General features: G+C 51.9%; 1 protein-coding gene across 2 annotated transcripts; it reads right to left on the bottom strand.

Annotated features, from left to right (window-relative positions):
- Positions 1-424: 424 nt before the first annotated feature.
- On the bottom strand, positions 425-21,721 carry LOC144734786 (tyrosine-protein kinase Fer-like). Of its 2 annotated transcripts, none has more exons than XM_078617158.1 (18): positions 21,642-21,721; positions 18,543-18,771; positions 16,313-16,486; positions 15,390-15,489; positions 14,666-14,861; positions 12,621-12,758; positions 12,215-12,328; positions 10,706-10,828; positions 9,958-10,165; positions 8,715-8,909; positions 7,350-7,472; positions 5,468-5,521; positions 4,651-4,769; positions 3,812-3,906; positions 3,193-3,316; positions 2,362-2,519; positions 2,124-2,246; positions 425-1,436 (listed from the first exon to the last, which is right to left on the bottom strand). In XM_078617158.1, the coding sequence occupies exons 2-18, from the start codon at positions 18,762-18,764 to the stop codon at positions 1,246-1,248; spliced, it is 2,457 nt and encodes an 818-aa protein (XP_078473284.1). In that variant the 5' UTR covers positions 18,765-18,771; positions 21,642-21,721; the 3' UTR covers positions 425-1,245. The 2 variants fall into 2 exon arrangements, with proteins under 2 accessions (XP_078473284.1, XP_078473285.1); XM_078617159.1 differs by having other exon boundaries at positions 9,958-10,156.
- Positions 21,722-24,413: the final 2,692 nt, after the last annotated feature.

The raw sequence follows: 24,413 nt of genomic DNA, 5'->3' as shown, positions 1-24,413 counted from the left end.
GATTTTTGATTTTATTTTAATTCATTTTGATGTTTTACCTACGTGATTTTACCGAAAAAACCTAAGAAGATAATAAAATAAGTTTATTAATAAAAAATAATAATTAAATATTAGTTTATTATGTTTTATTTTTATTATTTTCTCCCATCTACGTGACTTTACCGAAAGAACCAAGAAGATGAATCCCTGCAGTCACGAAAGCTTTAAATCGAAAAATGTGTCTGTTTCTTGCTCATGATGGGACTCTGTAGGATAAAAGTTGAGATTCATACCGTGTCAAAAACCCACACGGTTTACCACGTATTCTTGTACAGGAGTTTTTAAGTCCATACGACGTGCAGCCGAAATATATGCATTGTCTTTGAAAGTGACCTACACCAACAGTGTCAGACCAAAGAATGCCAAAAAGCGAACAAAGACAATGCAGGTAACAGAGCATTTATAACTCGGGTTGAGCAGTTATATCTACACATGAACCAAAACGTATCGCCAAAACACCAAACGAAATAAAATATTTAACTCGGCCTATATTTTCCAGTTTGATTTTATTAAAAATAAAATCTGCATCAAACGGGGATAAATAGTATAATCTCAAATATACAATACAAATTTAAAATGTATGTTTAGTGGTAAATATATGCCCATACAATTACTGCTCCAGTGAATAGATAAGCAATTGTATAAATAGGCCCCCTCAGTAACAATACAGCTATGCCCATTATAATAACTCACAGCTCACAGGCCTTAACTTTATTTTGACAGAGATTCAGAGACTGAGTGAGTGGATTACACAGGACTAAAAAAACACATTAATCTCAAATTGTCTGCCAGTGTGCCCATACCTTTTTTCGTACAATCATCGGTGACCAGGCTGAGATCACTGCCTCCCTAAACCTGACGAAATTAAGTTTCATTACACAGGTGGTCTAATTCCAGACTTGATCCCAGGAACTCAGTGGTGCTTGCCCCCAACATGGCTATTATAAACTCCCAACCACTTCTCGAATGTTGTCGCTATCTGGCGTGGTAAATGTGCATTATTCTTCATGTGAAACGTGAGGATCTGTCTCAAAACTGAATGCTGTTGCTGCTTAGAGAACTGACTTAGGCGCTATACTGTGCTGCTGGTGCCGATGTTGTTAGTACTGCCGACGCCTGTGCTGCTGCTCGTATTGGCAATACTGCAGATGATTATTGGTATTGGTGCTGCTACACTTGCTGCTGCTGCTGCTGCTGCTGCTGCGGCTATTGGTATGGATGCTGCTGTTGTTGGTGTTGTGGATGGTGGTGTTGGTGGTGGTGTTTGCGGTTGATGAGCGAGAGCTCGCGGTGCAGCTCCGTGAACGTGGGCCGCTGCTCCGCGTGGAACTCCCAGCACCGCAGCATGAGGCTGTAGATGCCGTCCGGGCAGACTGCTGGGGGTGGCATCCGATAGCCTGCGGAGTGTCGAGGAGCATCGTCGTCGTCATCATCATCATCATCAATTCATCGTCAAAATCATCAATTATAAATCATCAAGCGCGGGAGGAAATCTTCTTGGTTCTTTCGGTAAAGTCACGTAGAAGGGAAATAATAAAATAATAAAAATAAAACATAATAAAATAATTCTCACGACGTTTCGGCCACAACACAAGCAGCCGTCCTCAGGTGAAGACCAGGTCTGTCGGGGAGACAGCGTCTGAATGAAACACCACCACGCTTGGAGCGTATATTTAAGCTGGGTTGGAAGGGGGGAAGGGTCGCCTTGACAAAATAATTTGCATATCAAGAGGAATTTAGCATATTTATGGGAAATGCAGGTATGTGATTAGTACTACGTGTGAAATGCGTAGGAGGTGGGCGGGGGGTTTCAAAGTCATATTATGCCCGTGCATTATGCAGGATTAGCAGCATCAAAGGGAGGGGATATGGGTAGTATTTAATTATGTTTTATTTTTATTATTTCCCTTCTACGTGACTTTACCGAAAGAACCAAGAAGATGAATCCCTGCAGTCACGAAGCTTTCAATCGCGGGAGGACAGTCGGTTTCGGGTATTCGTCACCGATAGTGGCCGTGGGAGTAAATGGAGCTCCGGTTTTCGGGTTCGTAGCACAGTGCGCTAACCACTGCGCCTCCACTCACCGCTGGCCACCTGCTCGCACGCCATCTTGTTGGACCAGCCCGGGTATGGAGAGCTGCCCAGGCTGAAGATTTCCCACAGCAGAATGCCGTAGCTCCACACGTCGCTCATGGTCGTGTATGTGCCTTCACACCGGGGGTTAAATCACAGGATGAGGACACGTGGACAGACATGTAAAAAACCACTCGCAAAAGACGGAAAAACGCCCGTCCATTCCTTTGCTGATGATGGCGCTGGTACCGTAATGCAGCGCCTCCGGCGCCGTCCACTTGATGGGGATTTGTCTCATGACGCCTGACGCCAAATAGACACCGTCCGCCTGATGCCGGGACATGCCGAAGTCGCTGATCTTCAGCACGCTGCCCTCGCCCACCAAGCAGTTCCTGGCAGCCAAGTCCCTGTCACCATGACGCAGCCGCCCCCCCCCGCCCCGGCACACAACACACCACAAACGGCGCTTACTGCCGCAGCACCGGCTCCGATATAAACCAAACTGAAACTCTTCTTGGTTCTTTTGGTAAAGTCGCGTAGAAGGGAAATAATAAAATAATGAAAATAAAACATAATAAAATAATTCTCACGACGTTTCGGCTACAACGCAAGCAGCCGTCCTGAGGATTATTTTATTATGTTTTATTATTATTATTTTATTATTTCCCTTCTACGTGACTTTACCGAAAGAACCCAGATGAATCCCTGCAGTCACGAAAGCTTTAAATCGAAAACTAAACTGAAACTATTTTTATTTGACCAGGCGAGGCCCACTGAGCTGTATCGCTCTTTTTTAGACGTGACCTGGCCACAAATGATAGCTCAACTGAGTGGCTTATGATGTGGAAATTTATAGCAGCCAAACACTCTATAAGCATGTTTCTAAATGTGGAGGGAAAAACCGGAGGGCCCGGAGAAAAATCCACGTGACCACGGAGAGAACATGCAAACCCCAAAGCAACAAACGGCAGGGTCTGAATCGACCCCACGACCTCCTACATACCTGGTAAACTAAAAAATAGTTTAGTTTTAGTTTCGAACATTCCCTTACCAGCCTCCTGTCTAGACAACAATACACACCTGTGTATGCAATTGTGGCTTTCCAGGTAAGCCATTCCTGCAGCTGCCTGCTCGCTGTAATTCAGCAGCTGTGGTACGGACAGCCGACTGCCCTCCCTCCGCAAAAACGTCAGAAAATCTCCACCTGTGCGCACGCACATTCACGTCCGGTCATCGCTGTCGTTCCAGACGCGAGAACAAAAGAACCCATCCGAGTGGCGTGTTGTTTTTCCGACACTGGCTCAGGGATGTAAACATGAGATGAGCACAGCTCATCCAAGACGGCCACTGTAGACCACAGAGGGAGACGCTCATACCGTATAGCCTCAACAGACTGTTGGGGCAAGCACCGTTAGCGAGCACCTATGAAGGCCAGCACAGCACGCGAGGGGGTGGGGGTGGCCAGCACCACTGGTCCGGTTCAGATAATCGTCACCGGTGTTGACTTTGAGCGGGGAACCGAACTCTGGTCGTCGGGTACAAGGTGCGGCGATTAGCGCTAACCGCTGCTACAACGCTCCCAGGGCCTACGCACGATACCCCGGCCGTCTCCCGGTCTCCGACGTGGCCGCTGCGGATAACGTCCGGGGCGAGGAGGTGGAGCGTGTGGGGCCGCTCCTCTCTGAATGCCGCCACCTGCCTCTCACGAGTTCCATGACGATGTAGACGGGAGTCCTCCGTGTGCACACGCCGATGAGCCGCACGACGTTGGGGTGGTTGTACCGCTTCAGGATCCTGCACCGCACGACGGCAACCTCCACGCGTTAGGCGAGCGCGCGCTCAACATTTACAATTCATTCATAATCAACGTTTTTGGGTTTAGATCGCGTTATTTATAAATGTGTCGTAACCCTCCACCACCCGACACGGCCAATCAGTAAAAAAGTGTCACGTTGACAAAAGACAAATAGTTCACTGCTTTAGCCCACCGGTGTGTTGAAGCGTGAAACCACAACATTTACAATTTGAGTACGACGTTTCGCTGGTAATTGCATCCAGCATCATCGGGCAATTCGCCAGAATGGTGAGGTTCTGCAGTGAACTATTTGTCTTTTGTCAACGTGACACTTTTTTACTGTTTGGCCGTGTCGGGTGGTGGAGGGTTACGACAAATTTATAAATAACGCAATCTAAACCCAAAAACGTTGATTATGAATAATATTGGTCGCGAAAGCCTACGTGTTGAATTTACAATTCATACCACAGCCTCGGGACAATGGCGACGATCGATGATTATGATGGGTCGATGGACATTTCATTATGGTTGATTCGATGAATTGATGTTGCTGATCGACGGATCGAGGATGATGGATTGATGACGGACCAAGCGCACTGCACATCCGAGGGGACCAAAGAGAAATGACTTCGCATTGCCGAGGCCCCTCACTGCCCTCCTTATCACCACAATAGACTACATCCCTTAGCCCCTTGCCCGCGCGCGCGCACTCCGTCTCTCTGCCACGCACCGTCGGTCCTCACCTGGCCTCCATGAGGAACCGGTTCTTGAGGTCCTGCGACAGGTTCTCATGGCACGCCTTGATGGCCACGGGGACCCCTGAGGCCTTCAGGCGACCGGCGTACACCTCTCCGAAGTTTCCCTGCGGGGTCACGCGCACGTCTGTGGCTCGCCGGAACTCGCGACACCCATGCTGATAATTAAACACTTTCGAGGACAGCGTTTCATTCCATAACCGGATTACTTGGTGATGCTGTGCGTTTGCAGTCGTGCACAAGCACAATTAGCGAAGAAACGCAACACATTTGTCAATAACACCGTGGCCTTAAAAGGAAAAATGTGTAATGGGTGACGTTTCGGGCAATGGACCTTCTTCGTAGCACATACATAGACAGGCCAGAGAGATGATGTGATCCACTCTATATCTACATTATTTATCATTCGATAAACCAGTGGTGCTGAACCTTTCTGGAGCTGTAGATCACCATCAACCCTCAAGGATTATCCGAAGATCCCTCGTATAGCCTTGAACAAACTGTTGGGGCAAGTGCTACTCGCGAGTACTCATGAAGGCCGGCACGGCACACGAGGGGTTGGGTGGCTAGCACCACGCCCGGGCGTCCTCATCTCCCCAGTGGCAATGTTTACACACCGCAGCAGGTACTCATTTGAGGCCGAGATGACCTAGGGGAGGCCCGGGACCGGTTCAGACAATCGTCACCGGTGTTGACCGTGAGTGGGGAATTGTACTCGGGTCGCCGGGTTCGTAGCGCAAGCGCGCTAACCGCTGCGCCACCGCTCCCCATGTGCGGGGCGACGCGTGGACAGCAAACCGCTCACCTTGCCCAGCTTCTCTCCCAGGATGATGTCATCGTGCTCCAGCAGCCACTTATCCTGCGCGGGGTGAAGCATCATTCCCCTCGTTTTGTCAGGGACCAGGGGTGGGGGGAGGGAGTAACGATCAGCCGTCTACCGATGCATCGATCCATCGACTTAAAATCGATTTACAATCGCAGTGTGGATTTATACAGCGGCATCTGAATGCCACCGCGTCTCAATGCGCCGTACAGAGACGGTGGGTGTGTTTCAGAGGTCGCAAATGGGTTTTGATTCCTTACCCGTACCCGTACCCGGCCGCACCAGGGTCGCAAACGGGTACCCGTACCCATACCCGGCCGTACCCGTACCCTACCCGTACCCGGCCGGGTACGGGTAGGGTACGGGTATCGGGTACCTGATTGCGACCTCTGGGATGAAGCCATGTTGCAGGCGCGGGTGGGTTGATTCTAGGAACTTGAATTGTGAGAAGAGAAAAGACGTTGGGAAATGAGTGACAAACAGTTACTCACCAATGACTCACGGTCTACCCGTACTCGTACCTGGCCGCACCAGGGTCGCAAACGGCTACCCGTACCCGGCTGGGTACGGGTAGCCGGGTATCGGGTAGGGTACGGGTATCGGGTACCCGGTTGCGACCTCTGGTGTGTTTGTTTCAAAGACGAATGGAGAGGGGTGTTAATCATGGGCAAAGGAGGAGAGGATTGGCTTGATCACAATGGCCCTACGGGACACGTTATTGTCTCCGGCAGGCTTCTCCACTGCAAGGCCCCGCGGCCCACTGGCGGACCCTGGTGGCCTTTAGTGCGGCCCCTGACGTGCGAGCGGCCCACAACAACACGCAACATCATTGGTACCTCATTTGCCAGTAAAAAATATGTCTTTTTACCCTTTTATCTGGCAACAAAACTGACACCTTTTTTACGAGGAGTCATGTTTGCATAGACCACAATACCTGCAGTCATAATGCAAACAAAAAACATAACTCTGAAAGCTGTCTCGGGTGTGGACCAATCAACTTCAAGGACAGTGCATACATTATCAGAGTTATGTTTTTTGTTTGCATTATGACTGCAGGTATTGTGGTCTATGCAAACATGACTTCTTGTAAAAAAAGGTGTCAGTTTTGTTGCCAGATAAAAGGATAAAAAAAATGTATCAACACGCAACATGTGAAAACACCCAGACCATGTTGTCAAGCCCCAATGGTTTCAAATATGTGGCGGTCCTCACACTAATGTCTTGTCGGCGCAAATTCCACCCCCCCTCTGAAAATTAGTGCAGAACACTGATCTACTGTATTCTGGTAATACTTATTAAGGTACGTGAGATCTGGACGATTTGCATGCACTTTTCGTTGTAAGTCACACTTCAGTTTTTGTTTAAATTCACGCAACGTTTGTACAGGCAGCGGCGTCTGTTGCAAGATGCGGAGGAGGTGTCTGTGTTGTGGCTGCCCTGGCTTTTCAAGTTGGCAAAGTAGGGAGCACAAGTGGTGCTTCTGCCAGTCATCGCAGTCAGTCAAACCATAACACCTGGGTCTGTCCAGTGACCTGTCAGCGCGTTTTTGACACCTCACGTGGCTCAAGGTGCAAATACAAATATCCCCTTTATAGCCTGTTAGGACATGTGCTGTAAACGAGCACCTATGACGGACGGCACAAGAGGTGCACCCAGCCTGGCACAAGCGCTGTGGTGACATCACCGCCGCATAGTGACAAACAGCGACTGCTGTTTGTTGTTGTTGGGTTTTCATTTCACTCACAAGGGTTATTTCAATATAACTGAGCCTTGCATTTAGACCGCCCTGTTTATTATCAGGTGAATACAACATCATAATAACGATGATCCTATTATATAACACACACGTGGCCGGCATCCTTGCCTTCAGGCACGGGTGTCCGAGGATGACGCCCGACTTTTTGGTGATGGGCTGCCGGGTGCACAGGTAGTGCTCCATAAGCCCTGGAATCGTGGGGAACGTTTTGCCCTCGAAGCGATACAGGTTCTGCGGGGAAATAACAAAACAATATTTCCTTTAACACCAAAAGTTCTTGTCGTCAACCCGCTACCAACCGACCAGACTGCCGAGTTCACAAAGGTATTAATCAGACCGTGCCCAATGTACTGATGACAATTTTGAATTATTAAAGCTCCTTAAAGTGGCTTGAGACTTTTCGTGACTAAATTTAACAATGACTGGTAGCATACAACTGCATACCATGTGGCCTAACCCAAAAAAAAATACGGATTGTTTTACTGCAATTTTTTATTAATAATTCAATTATGTCGGTATGTGGGTAGGTAGGCAAGTCGGCAAGTATTGCAATCGGCAGGCGGGTAACCAAGTAAACAGTCACATTTCTTGTTGCACCCACCGACCATAGATCACATAATTTGTGAGCGGATGTCTTTTTTTTCTACAAGATTTATCCCAGTTGTGCTATCGGTGTCATGTGATGGGAGGGCGAATATCAGTCGGATCTCTAGCATAGCAGCATGGCCCTTCATGTTAGAGGACAGCCCACGGAAGCGGATATCAGAGCTGCCTCTGAGATCACTTCAAGTGACATCAGTGCCACCGCAGTAGATGTCACAGCACTTTCCCACCCGATCTGTCATAAAAAAAAGTATTGCCCATCACGTGACAATCGTACAGATATATACCACATTTTCAGAGCTGAAATTTACCCATGTTAAGCGCAGAACCAACATTTACTGTGATTTTCTCTTGTGCATTTCATTGGTGAACTCCCGGAGACCATCAGTTTAAAGCCACACGATTGCCTCAATTCGAACCCAGGATCTGGGTGGTGCCACATTTGCAGTTATTACTTCAACTCCACATGGCATTGCTGCTTTTTAACGCAAGACTCAACCAACAAACGGCTCTTATCTAGGATATACTTCAAGGGTGAGGCTGTCCTAGACAAACTTGAAGCTCTGTTAATGATAAAGGCTTTACAGTGGAAACAAATTAAAACATGTCAAGTGGAGACCTACGGCCTATCAAGATGGTGATGAAAGTTACAGAGAAGTGTGCCGTTATGGCACAAGTAACGGGAAAGCCTTCATCCGGCAGTTGATAGATCATGGCTGACCATAACAATGATGGTGCCACCGTGCATGAATCAGTCTCTCTGATAAAACGAGCAATGGGGGCTGGGGGGGGGGGTGCGCCTCTGGTCCCCATCCACCGATGTTGGAAATTCCACATTGCCGTGGCGGGGGGCCCGGATGTCGTGCTCGCCTCCACGGTCTGGATGATGAAGTGGCGACAGGCGCCGCCGCTGCACACCGACAGCGCAAACTGCCCCGGCTTCCCGTGGCTCTCGCGAACCAGGAAACTGCCCTCGCTCATCAGCAGCTCCTGGGCCTCCAGGCGGGAGATGGAGCCGTGGAACCAATCCTGCTGCGCCAGAGGCCGCGCGGAGTTCCACGCGGGCTGCGCAGTGGCGGCGGATGCACGGAGGGAGACGTGACCGTGTCAGAGACATGGGGGAAGACGTGACCATGTCAGAGACACGGAGGGAGACGTGACAGCGTCAGAGACATGGGGGATGACGTGACCATGTCAGAGACACGGGGGGAGACACGAGAGGATCAGAGACATGGGGGAAGACGTGACCATGTCAGAGACACGGAGGGAGACGTGACCGCGTCAGAGACACGGGGGGGAGACACGACAGCGTCAGAGACACGGGGGGAAGACGTGACCATGTCAGAGACATGGAGGGAGACGTGACCGCGTCAGAGACACGGGGGAAGACGTGACCGTGTCAGAGACATGGGGGAAACGTGACCGTGTCAGAGACATGGGGGAAACGTGACCGCGTCAGAGACACGGGGGGAGACACGACAGCGCCAGAGACATGGGGGAAGACGTGACCGCGTCAGAGGCACGGGGAGAGACACGAGAGCATCAGAGACACCAACACGCACACGTGCACACTCTGTTGTCCATCTACTATTGGACGACGGCCTTCCCCCTGTGTCGTGTCAATCAGGGGGGTTGTTTGACCATACTTCGCCCCGCTGGTCAGTGCAGATGAGGGTCATGGTGGAGGGGGCGTCACTGTATTTTCTTGATTGTGAGATGCTCTGGAAAGTAAGATGCACCCAAAAAACCTGTGCCTGGTGTCAATGAAATTATACTAATCTGATCACAAACACACACAACTCCCAGCTTTTTCTTTCAAATGTGAGCGGGGGGGGGAAAAAGTGCATCGTTTATATTTTGGAGAACGCGGTATTTGATCACAATTCACCGTGCTGGTCAGGGTGGATTGGTAAAGGCCAGGGAGCGGGGAACTGCTCATGAATCACAGTACAACGTCAAACTAGGACCAACGTTGTCAGTCCTAATCGGTTAACATAACTACGTCCGAGTTAAAACTCGCTTCGCGATCGTGCACAATATATACACTTGCTCCGTACTTCTTCTCGCGTAAAATTCGCGATGGACACACACGAGGGGACCCGCAGCGCTTTACCACCGGGCTCTGCTTGTCGTTGTCGGCGGCGGGAGGGGGCAGACTGAATGAGGCGCAGGTGGGGTCCGCGTCGCCCATCCCGCCCAGCGCTTGCTCCAGCATCTCCTTCTGCGCCGAGAGTTGCATCTCGGCGCCCTGCAGCTCGTACTTGCGCAGCCACAGCGCCTGCAGCTCGTGCTTCTTTCCGAGCAGCGTGACGCTGTCGGGGCTCACGCATCGCAAAAAAAAACACAACGGCCGCCGTTCGCCACAAGGCGGCGGTGACATCGCCACGGCGCTCGTGTCAGGCTAGGCTCGTTCAGAGGCCGCGTGAAGTGTCGCTGGCAGGAGGTCACAGGACAGACGCAGGAGCCATGGGTTGATTGACTTAGATGACTGGCAGATGCACCACCCAAGCTCCCCACTCTGCCAACTTGCTGCGTTTTAACCACCCAAAAAGTGCTGAGCCGCCACCGCTGAAATCCTGGTTTGAAATCCGGGCGACCGCCTGTGATTACGCCGGGTTCTCAAGTCTCCGGGGTGACCAGTGACTCATCCAGAGACTCACGTAGACTGATCTGTGGTTAAACCAAGTTCTCAAGTGTCGTGAGTCGGCGCTATCTCACTCTCTCCAACATCATCAAGCGCACTGTGTCTTCCCAGCGGCTTGAGATGTGGCCCCATTTAGACGCTGCTATATGTAAACACACATTGGGGTTGTACTTGTGTGATCGCAGTGGGTACTGAACCTTCTCCTCCGCACACTCACGAGGTTCGGCAATTCTGCGACGCTGCCATTTCCACGACCTCGCGTTCCAATCCGCGCATCTTCTCTTTGTGCTGCGACAGAACAGCCCTCATCTTGTGCAGGTCGTCGGTAATCTCTTGCAAGCTGCAGACACAATCAAGCAATAATTACATTAGGGTCACATCCCTCTCGCCCCGTAAATCCTATTATTCGCGTAGCACCGTAGATGGGCCGCACTTACCTGCAACGGTGGACAGGGCCCATCAGGGGCGGTACCTCGTACCGTCAGGGGAGGGGCTGCATTGCCCAGCCCAAGAGGGGGGGGGGCTGCGGGGGTTCCAGGATCCCACGCAGCCCCGCCCCTCGATGGCAAGGTGCATCAAGGGGGACCTCCCCAGTAGCTCAGGTCCAGTCGGAGACCGAAGCAAGAAGACCGGCCAGCCTAGGACACTGGACCCCCTTGCCCCGCTGTCATTGTAAGGGCCGGGGTGGCGCTGTGTGGGCCAGTGGTGAGACTCTGGGACTCCCGGCCTGACGTCCTTGTAAGGGCTGGGACGCTGTGCGGGCCAGTGGTGAGACTCTGGGACTCCCGGCCTGACATCCTTGTAAAGGCCGGGGGACGCTGTGCGGGCCAGTGGTGAGACTCTGGGACTCCCGGCCTGACGTCCTTGTAAGGGCGAGGTCCGAGGAAGCCAGTGGTCTAGACCCGCACCTTGGCTGGGTCGGGTCAGGTAGCCTCCCCTAGGGTAATCATAGCCGGAGGACCTGGGAACGTAGACGAGGCTAGGCACGCTACGTAGATAAGCTGTGTAGGAGACCTACGTGAATAGGCTGGGAAATCAGTGTATAAATACGTGGTGTGTGGAAATAAAGACGTGCCCTCTAAGAAGTGTCCCCGGAACCCATTACATACGTGGTCCCAGTCCATGGCCTTCACCATCATCTGGGGTCCCTTGAGGTCGAGTATGATGGTCCTCCGTGGACAGCAATGATTGTCAGGGTTTGTGCGTACACAGGTGGCTGATGCGGCCAATCCGGGAACCAAATATCTTCTTACATTTTCTTTTCCATGGAGGACGCAGATTAGCACGAGGACACTGTTGCACGCCAGTTTCCACACAATTCTTAATCAGGACAGAACCTGGATCCGTTGGCAAGGAGACCGAGACAATCGGAAGATCTGCCGTAAAAGCGTGCCGGCTACTAGTGGTTCGTCCGCCCAAAAGTGGACCAACTGGGCCGCAGTTCAACCGCGGCCAGCGATGGCCGTGACGTCACGGAGTTAGCCGCTCGCCCCTCCTACGCTGCCCCAAATGACATCACGAGATCTTTAACGTCCACTGTGAATTGGACGACGTGTATTTTACGGTTGACGCATGTGCGGTATTGACCAGGACTGCCTGGCGGATTCGAACGGCGAACCTCTGCAACGACCGCTGGGCCACCTCACCGCGCCCCGAAAAGCCGTGTCGCGAGCTGTATGCCCGACAAACTTTCAAGGCTGAGCCGACCAAGAGGTGGGCTACTCACCGGTGCTGAAGGCCGTCCGCCGTGTGGGGGGTGCATACCAGCTGCTCGGGCTGCAGGCCCTCCTGCTCCGCCGGGAGGGACAGGTCAAAGTTCACCGTCAGTGGGCTCCCGTGCCTTACACATACACACACAGGTGCCGCACAGACACGTCAACCCCACTGCTGCGTGGAGCTGCCATCGCGTGGCTCAGAGGGTAGACACCCCATTATCAGGGTTGCCCCGTGCACCAAGCTCTGTGCTAAAAGCCATGAGCCATGAGCCTCATACCCAGTAACCCATGCCCAGTAACCCATGCCCCATGCCCAGTAACCCATGCCCCATGCCAAATGCCTGCAAACCTTACCCGGAGCCCCGCGCCGCATGCCCTCTGCTACGTGCCCCGAGCCGTGAGCCTCGTGCCCCCCACCTGTGCAGGCGTGGACCCTGGTCAAGCCGGTCCTTGGGCTCCAGTGCCATCACCACGGCGCGCATCTCCCTGTGAGCGGCGGCGACGTCGTCCTGCGCGCAGACGCTTGCCTCCAGCAGCGCCAGCAGCACCTCCTTCCTGCGCGGCACGGCGCGGCACGGCACGGCACGGCGCGGCACGGCGGGACTTAGTGCATAGCAGCACACAGCGGGGTACAGCATGGCAGGGCATAATAGTGCACGGCAGTTCAGCGGGGGAAAGTGTACGGTAAGTCCTCGCTTAACGCGCGGTGTTCGCGCTACAACGCGGTTCTTCCATGAGAGAACATTGCACAACACGTAATACACACCGTTACAACGGGTAACACGCACCGTTTACAAGGCAGAACGTGCCCACGACAAACTACTTTCTTGAGCTGCGCGGCTGATCGGTACGATAGAGTAAGCGGAATGATAGAGCAATGCGGCGTCGTATTCTCAGTTATTTGTCCCGCCATCTCACTGTGCGCGTGTAGTAGTAGTACATCGTATCTCGCCAGACTTGATCGTTATTTATGGGGAAATGGTTTTCGCCCAACGAGTTTTTCTCTTATCACGGCGCTTTTCAGGAATGCATATACCGTGTTAAATGAGTGCTTACTGCTAATATTGTAAATAAGGACTTCGTATGGGATACTATATAGCATATGCATCCAGACCAGATGTTTCACTTGTCGGTACCACCTGAGGTGACAGGACTTTAGCGGTTCCAATTACTTCATGTGTCCAACAACAATCAATTGCTAACTGTTTAAATAAGTGGGGATATAAAGTAATCCACTTTTAATAGCCATGTAAATAAATCTCTCCTAATACATTTTTTCCCCCACCAATTTCTCTCGACCATGCATTCACAGCGCAAACGGGGTAAAGACTAGCGCAGCATAGCAGGGCATGGCACAGGCGTCGGCGACCACAATAACAAGAAGAGCCATCTGTTTCGAATTCGATAAAACAAAAAACTGAACAGTAAAAAATATGAGGTACCAATGGTGTAAATGCTTACCCCAAGCTCTCATACTCTGATGGTGCATTGTGCGCCTTTTGGCATCATCTGGTCCAACCCATGTGAGACTAGGCTCAAAGGAAAGCTGTCTCGGGTGTGGACCAAACAACTTCAAGGACAGTGCATACATTATCAGAGTTATGTTTTTTGTTTGCATTATGACTGCAGGTATTGTGGTCGATGCAAACATGACTCCTCGTAAAAAAAGGTATCAGTTTTGTTGCCAGATAAAAGGGTAAAAAAACAATTATCATATTTTTTACTGGCAAATGAGGTACCAATGGAGATCAAAAGCCGCCAAATGCACCGTGCGGTGCATACGAGCCGGTGAGGCCCTTCACAAATAACATCACGAAGCGGCCCGTCAAGAGCCGCATACGGCTCCACCAGAGCCGCAGGTTGGCGACCCCCGACATAGCCCATGAAGCACAACACTCCACTCCCAGGCAATTCACTGCATAGCAATGCACTGCATAACTTCGCGCTGTGCAATAAATCATAGCGTTACAAAGCCAAGAATAGTATTCGGTGACAAACCACGACACAGTGTGGCATAGCACTGGACGATAGTATATCAAAGCATTACATGGCGTGTCATTACACGGCAGAGCGCTACGAAATACAATGCAGCATTACATGGCATGGCACCACCCAAAGTAGCACAATACAGCCACGCAGCGTGGCCGGGCATAGTGGTCACGAGGAATATCCGTGTAGACGTGTGCATGTTGGGAGGCGGTAGTGCAAGGGTTAGCGCACTGCGTTGTGAACCCGGCGATCCGAGTTCGATTCTGAATCGGTTATGGGCCTCCCCTAAGTCTACTCAGCCTCAAATGAGCACAAAGGCGTGGTACTGGACACTTACCCCATCGTGTGCCGTGCCGGCCTTCATAGGCGCTGCTCGCTAACAGCACTTGCCCCAACAATCTGTTGAGGCTGCACGGGGGGGGGGGGGGGCACCTTTGCCTTTGCGTGTGCGTCTGCGTGCGTACAGCGCTCACAGGAGCAGCAGGCTGTCGTGAGCGGAGAGCTGCAGGGAGTCTCGCAGGCAGGGCAGGGTGCTGTCGCGGTGGTTCTGAGCGTGCCGCTGGGCGCCCCGCACCGCCAGTGCGTACTCGTTGTGGGCGCAGTGCAGGCGGCGCGTGGCGCGGGACACCTTGCGCTCCGCCCTCTCCAGCTCTCCGTCCCCCACGGGGCCTGCGGGGACGGTCAGGGGGTCAGAGGATCGTCAGGGCGAGGGGTTGGAGTTGGGAATTCTCACGTCAAGCAGTGCGAGGGGAGACGCTGAGAGCGAAGGTGTTGCAACCTGCGGTGGATGAGTGAGTGGGTTGAGCGAGCGTATTGTGAGTGTATTGAGTAGGTGAGTGGGTGCGTCGGTGGGTGAGTTGGTGAGTGTGTTTGATTGAATCAGAGTGTGTTGTTGCAGCCTGCAGTGAGTACTTGAGTGTGTGCGTCAGTGGGTGAGTAGATGAGTGGGTGAGTGATCAACACACAGTAATGGATGGGACAAAACATTCAGTCTTGGAGACCAAGTCCTCAACACGGGTGAAGCAATCAACGAGTGAAGTGCGTTGGAGCAAAAAACCCAAGGTAGCAGTGATAGAAGAGTGATAAGGAGGCGACCGACTGCCTGTAAGCGAGTGGCTGGGGTGAAAAATTGAGCACTGGCTGGGAGGTTTCCGTGCCGACCTTCGTGTTGAAGTGAATTGTGCGGAACTTTTTGACCTCTGGAGGAAACGTCCAGCAATTTTTGCCGAGCACAGTTAAGCTCGGCCGCCTGCTGCCTGTACTGCAGCTTCAGCATCTCCAGTTCCGTGCGGGTCACCTGCAGGCGAGAGTTGGCAAGCTGAGCAAAGGAGCCCAAATAAGCATCTCCCAGTTGACTTTCCACTGGTCGCTGTCGGCTAAGCTAAGACTGCAACGAAGATAAAAGCGGCAAATCATTAGTACGTTTGGTATTCGCGCCATTCTCATAGCACGAGGCTAACACGAATCCGCTGTTTTGCACGGTAGATTCGCAGTAGGGGGCGATGTTGCGATGTTTCGTCAGTAAATTGCGGGTACAATTTTTTGTTTTTCACATTTTCTCCTCGACACCAGCGCACAAGGCCTACCCTTTTCCCCATCAACGTCGCAGGATTCCTTTTGACGTCCACGGCGAAGCAGCAGATTTTTTTTTACGGTTGATACATCCCCGCAGCATTAACTGGGGAGGCCGTGGGGCTCGAACCGCGAACCTCTCCAACGAGCGGCCAACGCGCTCCCGCCGGGCCACGTGTCAGACATAGTCGGGGCGAACTACGCTGGGATGGCGACGGACTAAATCAGAGTTCCGCATTGCATGGCCCGCAGGCCGCTGGCGGCCCCTGCTGGTCTTTCGTGCGGCCCGACATGCGGCCCCCGAAAAATACACACGTGAAAACACCCGCCATCATCATCATCGTGTTGCTGTCCAACCCCAGTGGTTTAAAATGGTCTGACGGTCCTCACGCTGATGATGTCTTATCAGCGAAAGTAGCCCCCCCTCTGAAAATTGTCGAAGAACACCGGACTCAATGAACTCAGCGCGACGACTGTGAATCTGCTGACGTTTCTCCGCCACGCGATCGCGCCTCCCTGCGCCTCCCCCCCCCCCCGTCGCTCCGTACCTTTTCGAACTCGCGCTCCAGCGAGCGGCGCGCGCTGGCGTACGCATCGTGCGCCCGACTCTGGGAACCCAGCAGCTCGGAGAGACGGCGCATGGGACCCGAGCTCATCTCCTCCGCGCGGCGCCGCATGGCCTGTCCCAGCGCCTCCGTCTGCGACAGCAGGCTCGCGAGCACCTGCGGGCCGGTTGCACGCGGCGTGGCGCGGCGCTCGTAAGTTCCCTTCAGCGATGAAATTTCTCGTCGCTCAGAGTAATACGACGGAGTTACGACGCCATGCTGCTAGTGGCGAGCGACGTTGAGCTCGTCAATTTACGGAAGACCAATTGTCTAAAATATATGTTCTCGATTTGAAGCTTTCGTGACTGCAGGAATTCATACTCTTTGGTTCTATCGGTAAAATCACGTCGGTAGAAAAAATTTAATAAAACAAAAAAATATATATCACGACGTTTCGATCACAACACAAGCGGTCGTCCTCAGGCAGAAAAAAATAATCCAGCAATGGAACTGCTGAACCAGCGAGAGAGCTGTTACAACAAGAGGTTAACATAAATAAAATGTTCTGACAACATATATTTTATACTCTTTGGTTCTTTCACAACCTCTTGTTGTAACAGCTCTCTCGCTAGTTCAGCAGTTCTATTGCTGGATTTTTTTTCCGCCTGAGGACAACCGCTTGTGTTGCGATCGAAACGTCGTGATTGATTATTTTTTGTTAGATTTTATTTTTTCTACCTATGTGACTTTACCAAAAGAACCAAAGAGTAGAAAATATACATTGTTGAATTGTCAGAACATTTTTAAAGAAAACTTATTCCAGCACCTCAAAAATATATTTCAGCCGCCTCTTAACCGTTTCCTATTCCGAGACGATTGCAAGTTGCAGAGTGGGTCCCGTTCATCTCTGAATCTCGGAACGCGCACGCGGCTCAGAGTTAATTTTATTTAGAGAGGCATAGCACCGTTGTTTTAAAAGATGCTGTTATTCACCCCAGATAATTGTAGTGACATGACCGTACTGCATGATTGCTGGCACCGAACTGTGCCACACACCCACCCGGATGGCCTTGTGGGAGCTTCGGTACCGATAAAGTTATTTTATTTTTTCTTCCGATTCCATTCCGATGACGTATCTGAACGTGCACACGTAAGTCATCGGAATGGGAAAAAGAATAATATTTAAGTAATATTTTCACCTATTGTCTGTGAGGCGCATGTGAGAGAGCAAAGAGAGGCGGATAGTCTTAGATAGCGAAGGAATAAATGAACTCGGCATGACTGCAAAGCCGCGGAAACGCTGATGGCGCATCACTGTTCAGGATTCCCAGTAACGTGCTGGACAGACTCCAGCTCGCTCACAATGCAGCTGCCAGAGTCGTGACGCGCACACCGTTTCACGAGCGCACGTCACCATCACACACCTGCTCTCTTTGTCTGTGCTCTGGCTACCAGTCAAATATCGCGTGCACTATGAGCTCCTACTGCTGACCTATAACGCTCCCAATGGGTTAGCCCTGCAATATTTTCAGGAACCAATCCGTGTTCACACTCCAACAAGGTTCCTGAGATCTTCGGATTTCCTTCCAAGTACTCCGTGTATGTGTAAACGTTCATGGCGATTAAAACCATTTCTGATTCTGTTGCTGGACTGATCGTGCCTTTTTGCCAAGACTATGGAACAGCGCTTTGCCTTTGGCAAAAAATCAATAGGTCGTTTGCGCTAATCAAGTCTGTCTTGAAAACTCACCTCTTCAAAATGACTTTTACCCCCTCCCCCCCGCCTAGTTCTGGCCGTTCTGTTAATTTCCTGGCTTTCCATACAACGGTGGCACATTGGGATCTACGGATGAAATATGCCACTTTACGAATGTGCATTGTTATTACGATGCATGTATGTTGAACTATTTCGTGCCGTACGCAGCCAACCGTTCTAATCGGAGGTGTGTGGGAAGGACACCAAACTAAACACAAAAAGCAGCTCTCAAGAAATGAGTTTCCAATCTAGATGATTTAAAACTGCATAGCTCCCATTGGCTTCCTACTATCCGAAGAGCGTTCCAGACGGCCGCAGCAGCGCATCTGAAAGCGCGCGATTCGGTGACCGTCTTTGTTCAATGGCCAGCCAAAAGCCGCCGCCGCTGTGGGGATGACCGGAGTTCGCGCGGTGATGGTTTACGCTCCTTGACCAGATCAGCAAAGGTGTGCTGCCGGCTTCCTAACCAAGTAGCACCTGCGCCAGCTCGCCACCCTCTCCGCAAGCCCCGCCGTGCCCCACGACGGCACCCGCCTGCATCAGGGCCTCGCCGTAGTCGCGCTCTGCCTGCACGCGGCGGCAGGCCCACTGCTGCGTCGTTTGCAGCAGCGCCATCTCGGAGCGCTGCAGCCGCAGCAGCGGGTCGCCAGAGTCGAGCAGCAGGACGCCGCCGCCATCGCCGCCGCCGCCGCAGGACATCGCCCTTCTGGTGGGCGGGGAAGGAGAAACGCCTGTGAACGTGAGCACGTGCGGCGTTGCTGCAACGTAATGCTCGACGAGAACACTTGTTTCTCTGCAGCAGTGTTCTTCACGGATTTTCAGGGGGGGGGGCGGGGAGAGCACTTTCAAAGATGAGGCATCATCAGTGCGAGGGCCGCCACACATTTGAAACCATTGGGGTTTGACAGCATGATGTCAAACACATTCGTGTGTTGTCGGGGGCGCACGCCAGGGGCCGCACTAAAGGCCACCAGGGGCCGCCAGTGGCCCACAGGCCTTTGCAATGAAGAACACAGCTCTGCAGTAACGTGTATTGCGCAATCCCCGTTGCGTCCGTCTGGAACGCCCTTCCTTCCAATAATAGGAAGCCACTGGAGCTATGCACTTTTTAATTTAGATTGAAAACTCATTTCTTAGTTTGTTGTCCTTCCCTCCGCACCTCCAATTAGCATGGTTGGCTCCGTACGTTGCGAAAGAAATTCAAAATATTATTTGGTTCTTTCGGTAAAGTTACATAGAAAGAAAATAAATTAAATAATAGAGTACGACGTTTCGATTGCAACACAAGCAGTCGTCATCAGGTAGAACTAAATTTGAGAGAGAGACAAAACACAGACACGGAAACACACAGACAGACACACAAGCAGAGAGAGACAACACAGACACACACAGAGAGAGAGAGACACACAGAGAGAGACAACACATAGACACACAGAGAGAGACAAGCACAGAGAGACAACACAGACACATAGAGAGAGACCACACAGAGAGAGACATACTCTCTCAAATTTAGTTCTACCTGATGACGGTTGCTTGTGTTGCAATCGAAACGTCGTACTCTATTATTTAATTTATTTTCTTTCTACGTGACTTTACCGAAAGAACCAAAGTGTAATTCCTGCTGTCACGAAAGCTGCAAATCACGTTTGAAGTTCAACATACATATATACTTTTATTCACTGTTTGAATTATTTGAGTAATTCCAAGCAGTCCATCTATCTTCTTGGTTCTTTCGGTAAAGTCACGTAGAAGGGAAATAATAAAAATAAACATAATTAAATAATTATCACGACGTTTCGGCCACAACGCAAGCAGCCGTCCTCAGGTGAAGAACAGGTCTGTCGGAAAGACAGCGTCTGAATGAATCACCACATTCACCTGAGGACGGCTGCTTGCGTTGTGGCCGAAACGTCGTGAGAATTATTTTATGTTTTATTTTTATTATTTTATTATTTCCCTTCTACGTGACTTTACCGAAAGAACCAAGAAGATGAATCCCTGCAGTCACGAAAGCTTTAAATCAAAATTTAGTCCATCTAGCCTTGCTTCTTTGCACACTTCTCAATTTTTTTTCCATTCCCTCCATGAATCACCACGTCTCTGAACCATATCTCATAAGCATGCAGCACGCATCAATAACGAAAGTTATTCTGTGAGTGGGGGCATGGCTTCGTTGCTTTTCACGATCGAGTTCAGTTTTCAAGAAAGCACCTCTGGCCCATTCTCGTCCCACCTCGTTAATCCATCACTTTGATCCCGTGCCCTATTTCGACATGCTGTCTCAGGTAACACTCAACTGCTGTTCGTGACCCCTATGTCTGTAAGTTGAACTTCTTTCGCACCGTACGTAGCCAACCGTGTTAATCAGAGGCGTTACTGTGCGTTTGCGCATTTACACCCGGAGCCCAACTTTGCAGCCTTCTCTATGTAGGCCTCTGTCACGATATGTCCATATTGACCTGTAAACCCATAATCGATTTTTTTAAATATATAACTAATAAAAAATGCCATGCGATTATCGATAGCGGAAAGATAAACAACACGATGTTTAACCACCCTGTTGATATAACCCGGTGTTCTTAAGAACCTTTGAGGCCTAACGAACTTTGACAAATTTAAATGAATGATAACCACCCACAAGACACAGTGGTCACGGGTTCGACTCCCGGCTACCATCAGTGGCATATGAGATCTGAACCCGCTCGCTCCCTGTACCCCCTCGCTCCTACTCACTGACCAGCGTGGTGAAGTATGGTTAAACACATCCCCTATATATATATACTCTTTGGTTCTTTCGGTAAAGTCGCGTAGGTAGAAAAACAATAGATCACGACGTTTCGATCGCAACACAAGCAGCCGTCATCAGGTGGGACAACCACAGCAAGAAACAAAACTGCTGATCCACACTAAGTGGAGGAAGAAGAAAGCCCTTCATCCAGCAGCGGATTGACACGTATCTGTAAAACAAAAACACATTAATGAATGGTGGTGTCCATATGTATATACTGCAGTACAAAGCCAACGTTGGTGAGGGGGGGGGGGTGTGCGTCTTATAATCGGGTACCTGCGTGAGACCAGATTTGTTAAACTTTATTGGCACATTTACAAAGACAAAGATCCCCCGTGTAGCCTGTAACAGACTGTAGGGGCAAGTGCTGTTAGCGAGCACCTATGAAGGCAGACACGGCACACGAGGGGGTGGGTGGCCAGCACCACGCCCGGCCGCCTTTGTCTTCCCACTGACGACGTTAACACACCGCGCAAAGGAAACTCATTTGAGGCTGAGTCGACCTAGGGGGAGAGGCCCAGGACCGGTTCAGATAATCGTCGCCGGTGTTGGCAGTGCACACACACGACTCAGAAATTAGAACAATTAGCGGTTAAACCGATAATTAATCATCAACAACACGCTGGGTCAACATTCAAAGTCGCGAGCAACAACTTCTCTCCTCCCCTTACCAACAAAAACGCCACCGAATCTTGAATTCCGTTTTTTTTGTTTTAAAACGACGACAAAGTAACGTGCGCTAATCAACGGCGACAATAAACGTATCTTTGATTAAATATAAAAATAACCTCTTCAACGTTCGTTGACGACGAGGCGGCTTTTAAGTGGAAGTTGTTGCGTTGTTGTTGGTGTTGTTGCTGCTGCTGCTGCTTCCCGCAACCTCTCGCGGCGAACAGCTGCTGCCGCCCGTTACAAGGCGAACGCGCCTCGCCCATTGGCTCCGCACGCGCGTCACGTGACGGCGTTGTGGAAGTGTGGGCGGGGAGGGGGGGAGAGGGGGGAGCAGGGGGGGAGCAGGGGGGGGGCAGGAGGGGGGAGCAGGAGGGGGGGTCAGGAGGGGGGAGCAGGAGGGGGCAGGAGGGGGGAGCAGGAGAGGGGGCAGGAGGGGGGGGGAGCAGGAGGGGGGGCAGGAGGGGGGGGGCAGGAGGGGGGGGGGCAGGAGGGGGGGGGGCAGGAGGGGGGGGGCAGGAGGGGGGAGCAGGAGGGGGGAGCAGGAGGGGGGAAGGAGGGGGGCAGGAGAGGGGTGGCAGGAGGGGGGGCAGGGGGGGGGCAGGAGGGGGGGCAGGGGGGGGCAGGAGGGGGGGGGCAGGAGGGGGGGGCAGGAGGGGCAGCGGGAGTGGGGAGCGGGAGGGGGGAGGGGGGAGCAGGAGGGGGGGCAGGAGAGGAGGGGCAGGAGGGAGGGAGCAGGAGGGGGGAGCAGAAGGGGGAGGGCGCAGGAGGGGCCGGAGTGCCCCCCCCGCACGCTCGCCACATGCAAAGACAAAGGTCCCCCGTGTAGTGCCGTTAGCGAGTGGCACCCACCTACGAAGGCCGTGCACGCGGCACACGAGGGGGGGGGGGTGGTCAACCACCACGCCCGACCGCCTTTGTCTCCCTCGTGGTGAGGTTTACACACCACCGCGCCCAGGTACTCATTTGAGGCTGAGTCGACCTTGAGACCGACGACAACTGCCGCCATTCGCCACTAAAGTGGCCGTGACCGTCACCACGGCGCTTGTGCCAGGCTGGGTGCACGTTGAGGCCACGTGAAATGTCAAACGCCCGCTGGCAGGAGGTCACGGGGCAGACCCAGGTGGTGCCACGGGTCGACTGACTGAGATGACTGGCCGATGCACCACCTGTGCCCCCTACTGGGATCCACATCCCTCCACATCACACACACAAAGATCCCCCGTGTAGCCTTTAACAGACTGTTGGGGCAAGTGCTGTGCGTGAGTAGCACCTATGAAGGCCGGCACGTGTGTATGTTGAACACACACACGTGTGTGTGTAGGTCGACTCAGCCTCAAATGACTACCTGGTGCGATGTGTAAATATCGCCACTGGGGAGACAAAGGCGGCTGGGCATGGTGTTGGCCACCCACCCCCTCGTGTGCCGTGCTGGCCTTCATAGGTGCTACTCGCCCCAACAGTCGTTTCAGGGTGTACGGGAGTGGGATCTTTGTCTTTGTGCGCTGTAGAAGGGCCGTTGTCCGAAACGTCGTCGTTTACACATCCCTTTTTTCGACGACGAATGTGTTGAGTTCGTGTTTTGTTGTTGTTGTTGATTGTGCTTGTTCACCACTAGCATCGGCAACACCACCCAATACACACTCTGTGCGTGTGTCGCCCGAAAGGGGTGGGATGTGATTTGAACCTGGCGAGGAAAAACTCAAGAGACCGGGATAGGGCCTCATTTGCAAAGAGTGACCTGGGGCAATGATATGCATCATCATCCACGGGTTATCCACAGAGCCTAGCCAGGATTCGAATTCATAATCCCCATCATTGGAGGGGCTAATGATGCTAAAATAACCAAGCTTACAACATCGTAAAATCGTATTTTTTTGGGGTTGGATCGTGTAAATATCCCCATTGTTACGTCCGATTGTTACTCATTCCACAAAGCTGCCGAAATGAATAGGTTAGAGCCTGGCACACTTAATTAAGGATCATATGCAATTCCCCTCGGCGACATAAATGACCTTTGTAAATAATTGCTTTCGTGCATTGCGACTGCGTGAAATGTATTCAACACTTCACGCAGCGCGCTCGCAAGCGTCACTCCGTCGGATGTGGACCACCAGCCAGGTGATAGCACGACGGCATTAACCCACGCGTGGCGAGAGAGGCTTGTCAACTCGTGTGTCGGCACGTGCACATTCTGCAGGGCAAAGGGCGCTATAGCGAATCAGCGTCCTCCAGGGGTCGTATTTTGTACATGCGCAGACACGTGTGCGCGCGTGTGTTTGTGTGTGTGGGGGGGGAGCGGTAGTGCAGCGGTTAATGCGCTGCGACCCGAGTTTCATTCCCGCTCACGACCAACACCAGTGATGATAATCTGAACCGGTCCTGGGCCTCCCCTAGGTCGACTCAGCCTCAATTGAGTACCTTGTGCGGCGTGTAAACATTGCCACTGTGGGGAAGACAAAGGCGGCCGGGCATAGTCCTGACCATCCCCCCCATCCTGTGTCGTACCGGCCTTCATATGTGCTACTCCCTAACGGCACTTACCTCCCCCCCAAAAAAATTACGTTAAAGGCGATAAAGGGTGGGTGGGGGGGGATCTTTGTCTTTGTGGATTAAGCGGGTTTGGGACATGACGCGTCACGGCGAGAAGGGATGATGGTCACTGGTCACGGGGACTGGTGACGTCACCATAGAGCGCGTGCACCATCGAGCGGCTATTGGCTGAAAGCCATCGAACGCAGACGGTCAATGCATCGCGCGCTTTCAGAAGCGCTTCTGCGGCCGTCTGGAACGCTCTTCCTTCCGCTATTAGGAAGCCCAGTTGGAGCTATGCACTTTTAAATCTTGATTGGAAACTCAATTTCTTCAGAACTACTTTTTTTGCATTTGTT

Source organism: Lampetra planeri, chromosome 53, assembly GCF_965212315.1.
Source record: "Lampetra planeri chromosome 53, kcLamPlan1.2.h2, whole genome shotgun sequence".
NCBI lineage: Eukaryota > Metazoa > Chordata > Hyperoartia > Petromyzontiformes > Petromyzontidae > Lampetra > Lampetra planeri.
Note: the sequence above shows the minus strand (reverse complement) of the source record. Positions and strands in the feature narration are given on the sequence as shown.

Coding starts and splice junctions, on each gene's coding strand:
- LOC144734786 (XM_078617158.1), bottom strand. CDS start 18,764: ATGTCCTGCGGCGGCGGCGGCGATGGCGGCGGCGTCCTGCTGCTCGAC. Junction 12,759..14,665: donor CACGACAGCCTGCTGCTCCT/GTGAGCGCTGTA, acceptor CGTGCCGCGCAG/GAAGGAGGTGCTGCTGGCGC. Junction 7,473..8,714: donor TCATCATCCAGACCGTGGAG/GCGAGCACGACA, acceptor ATTTCCCCGCAG/AACCTGTATCGCTTCGAGGG.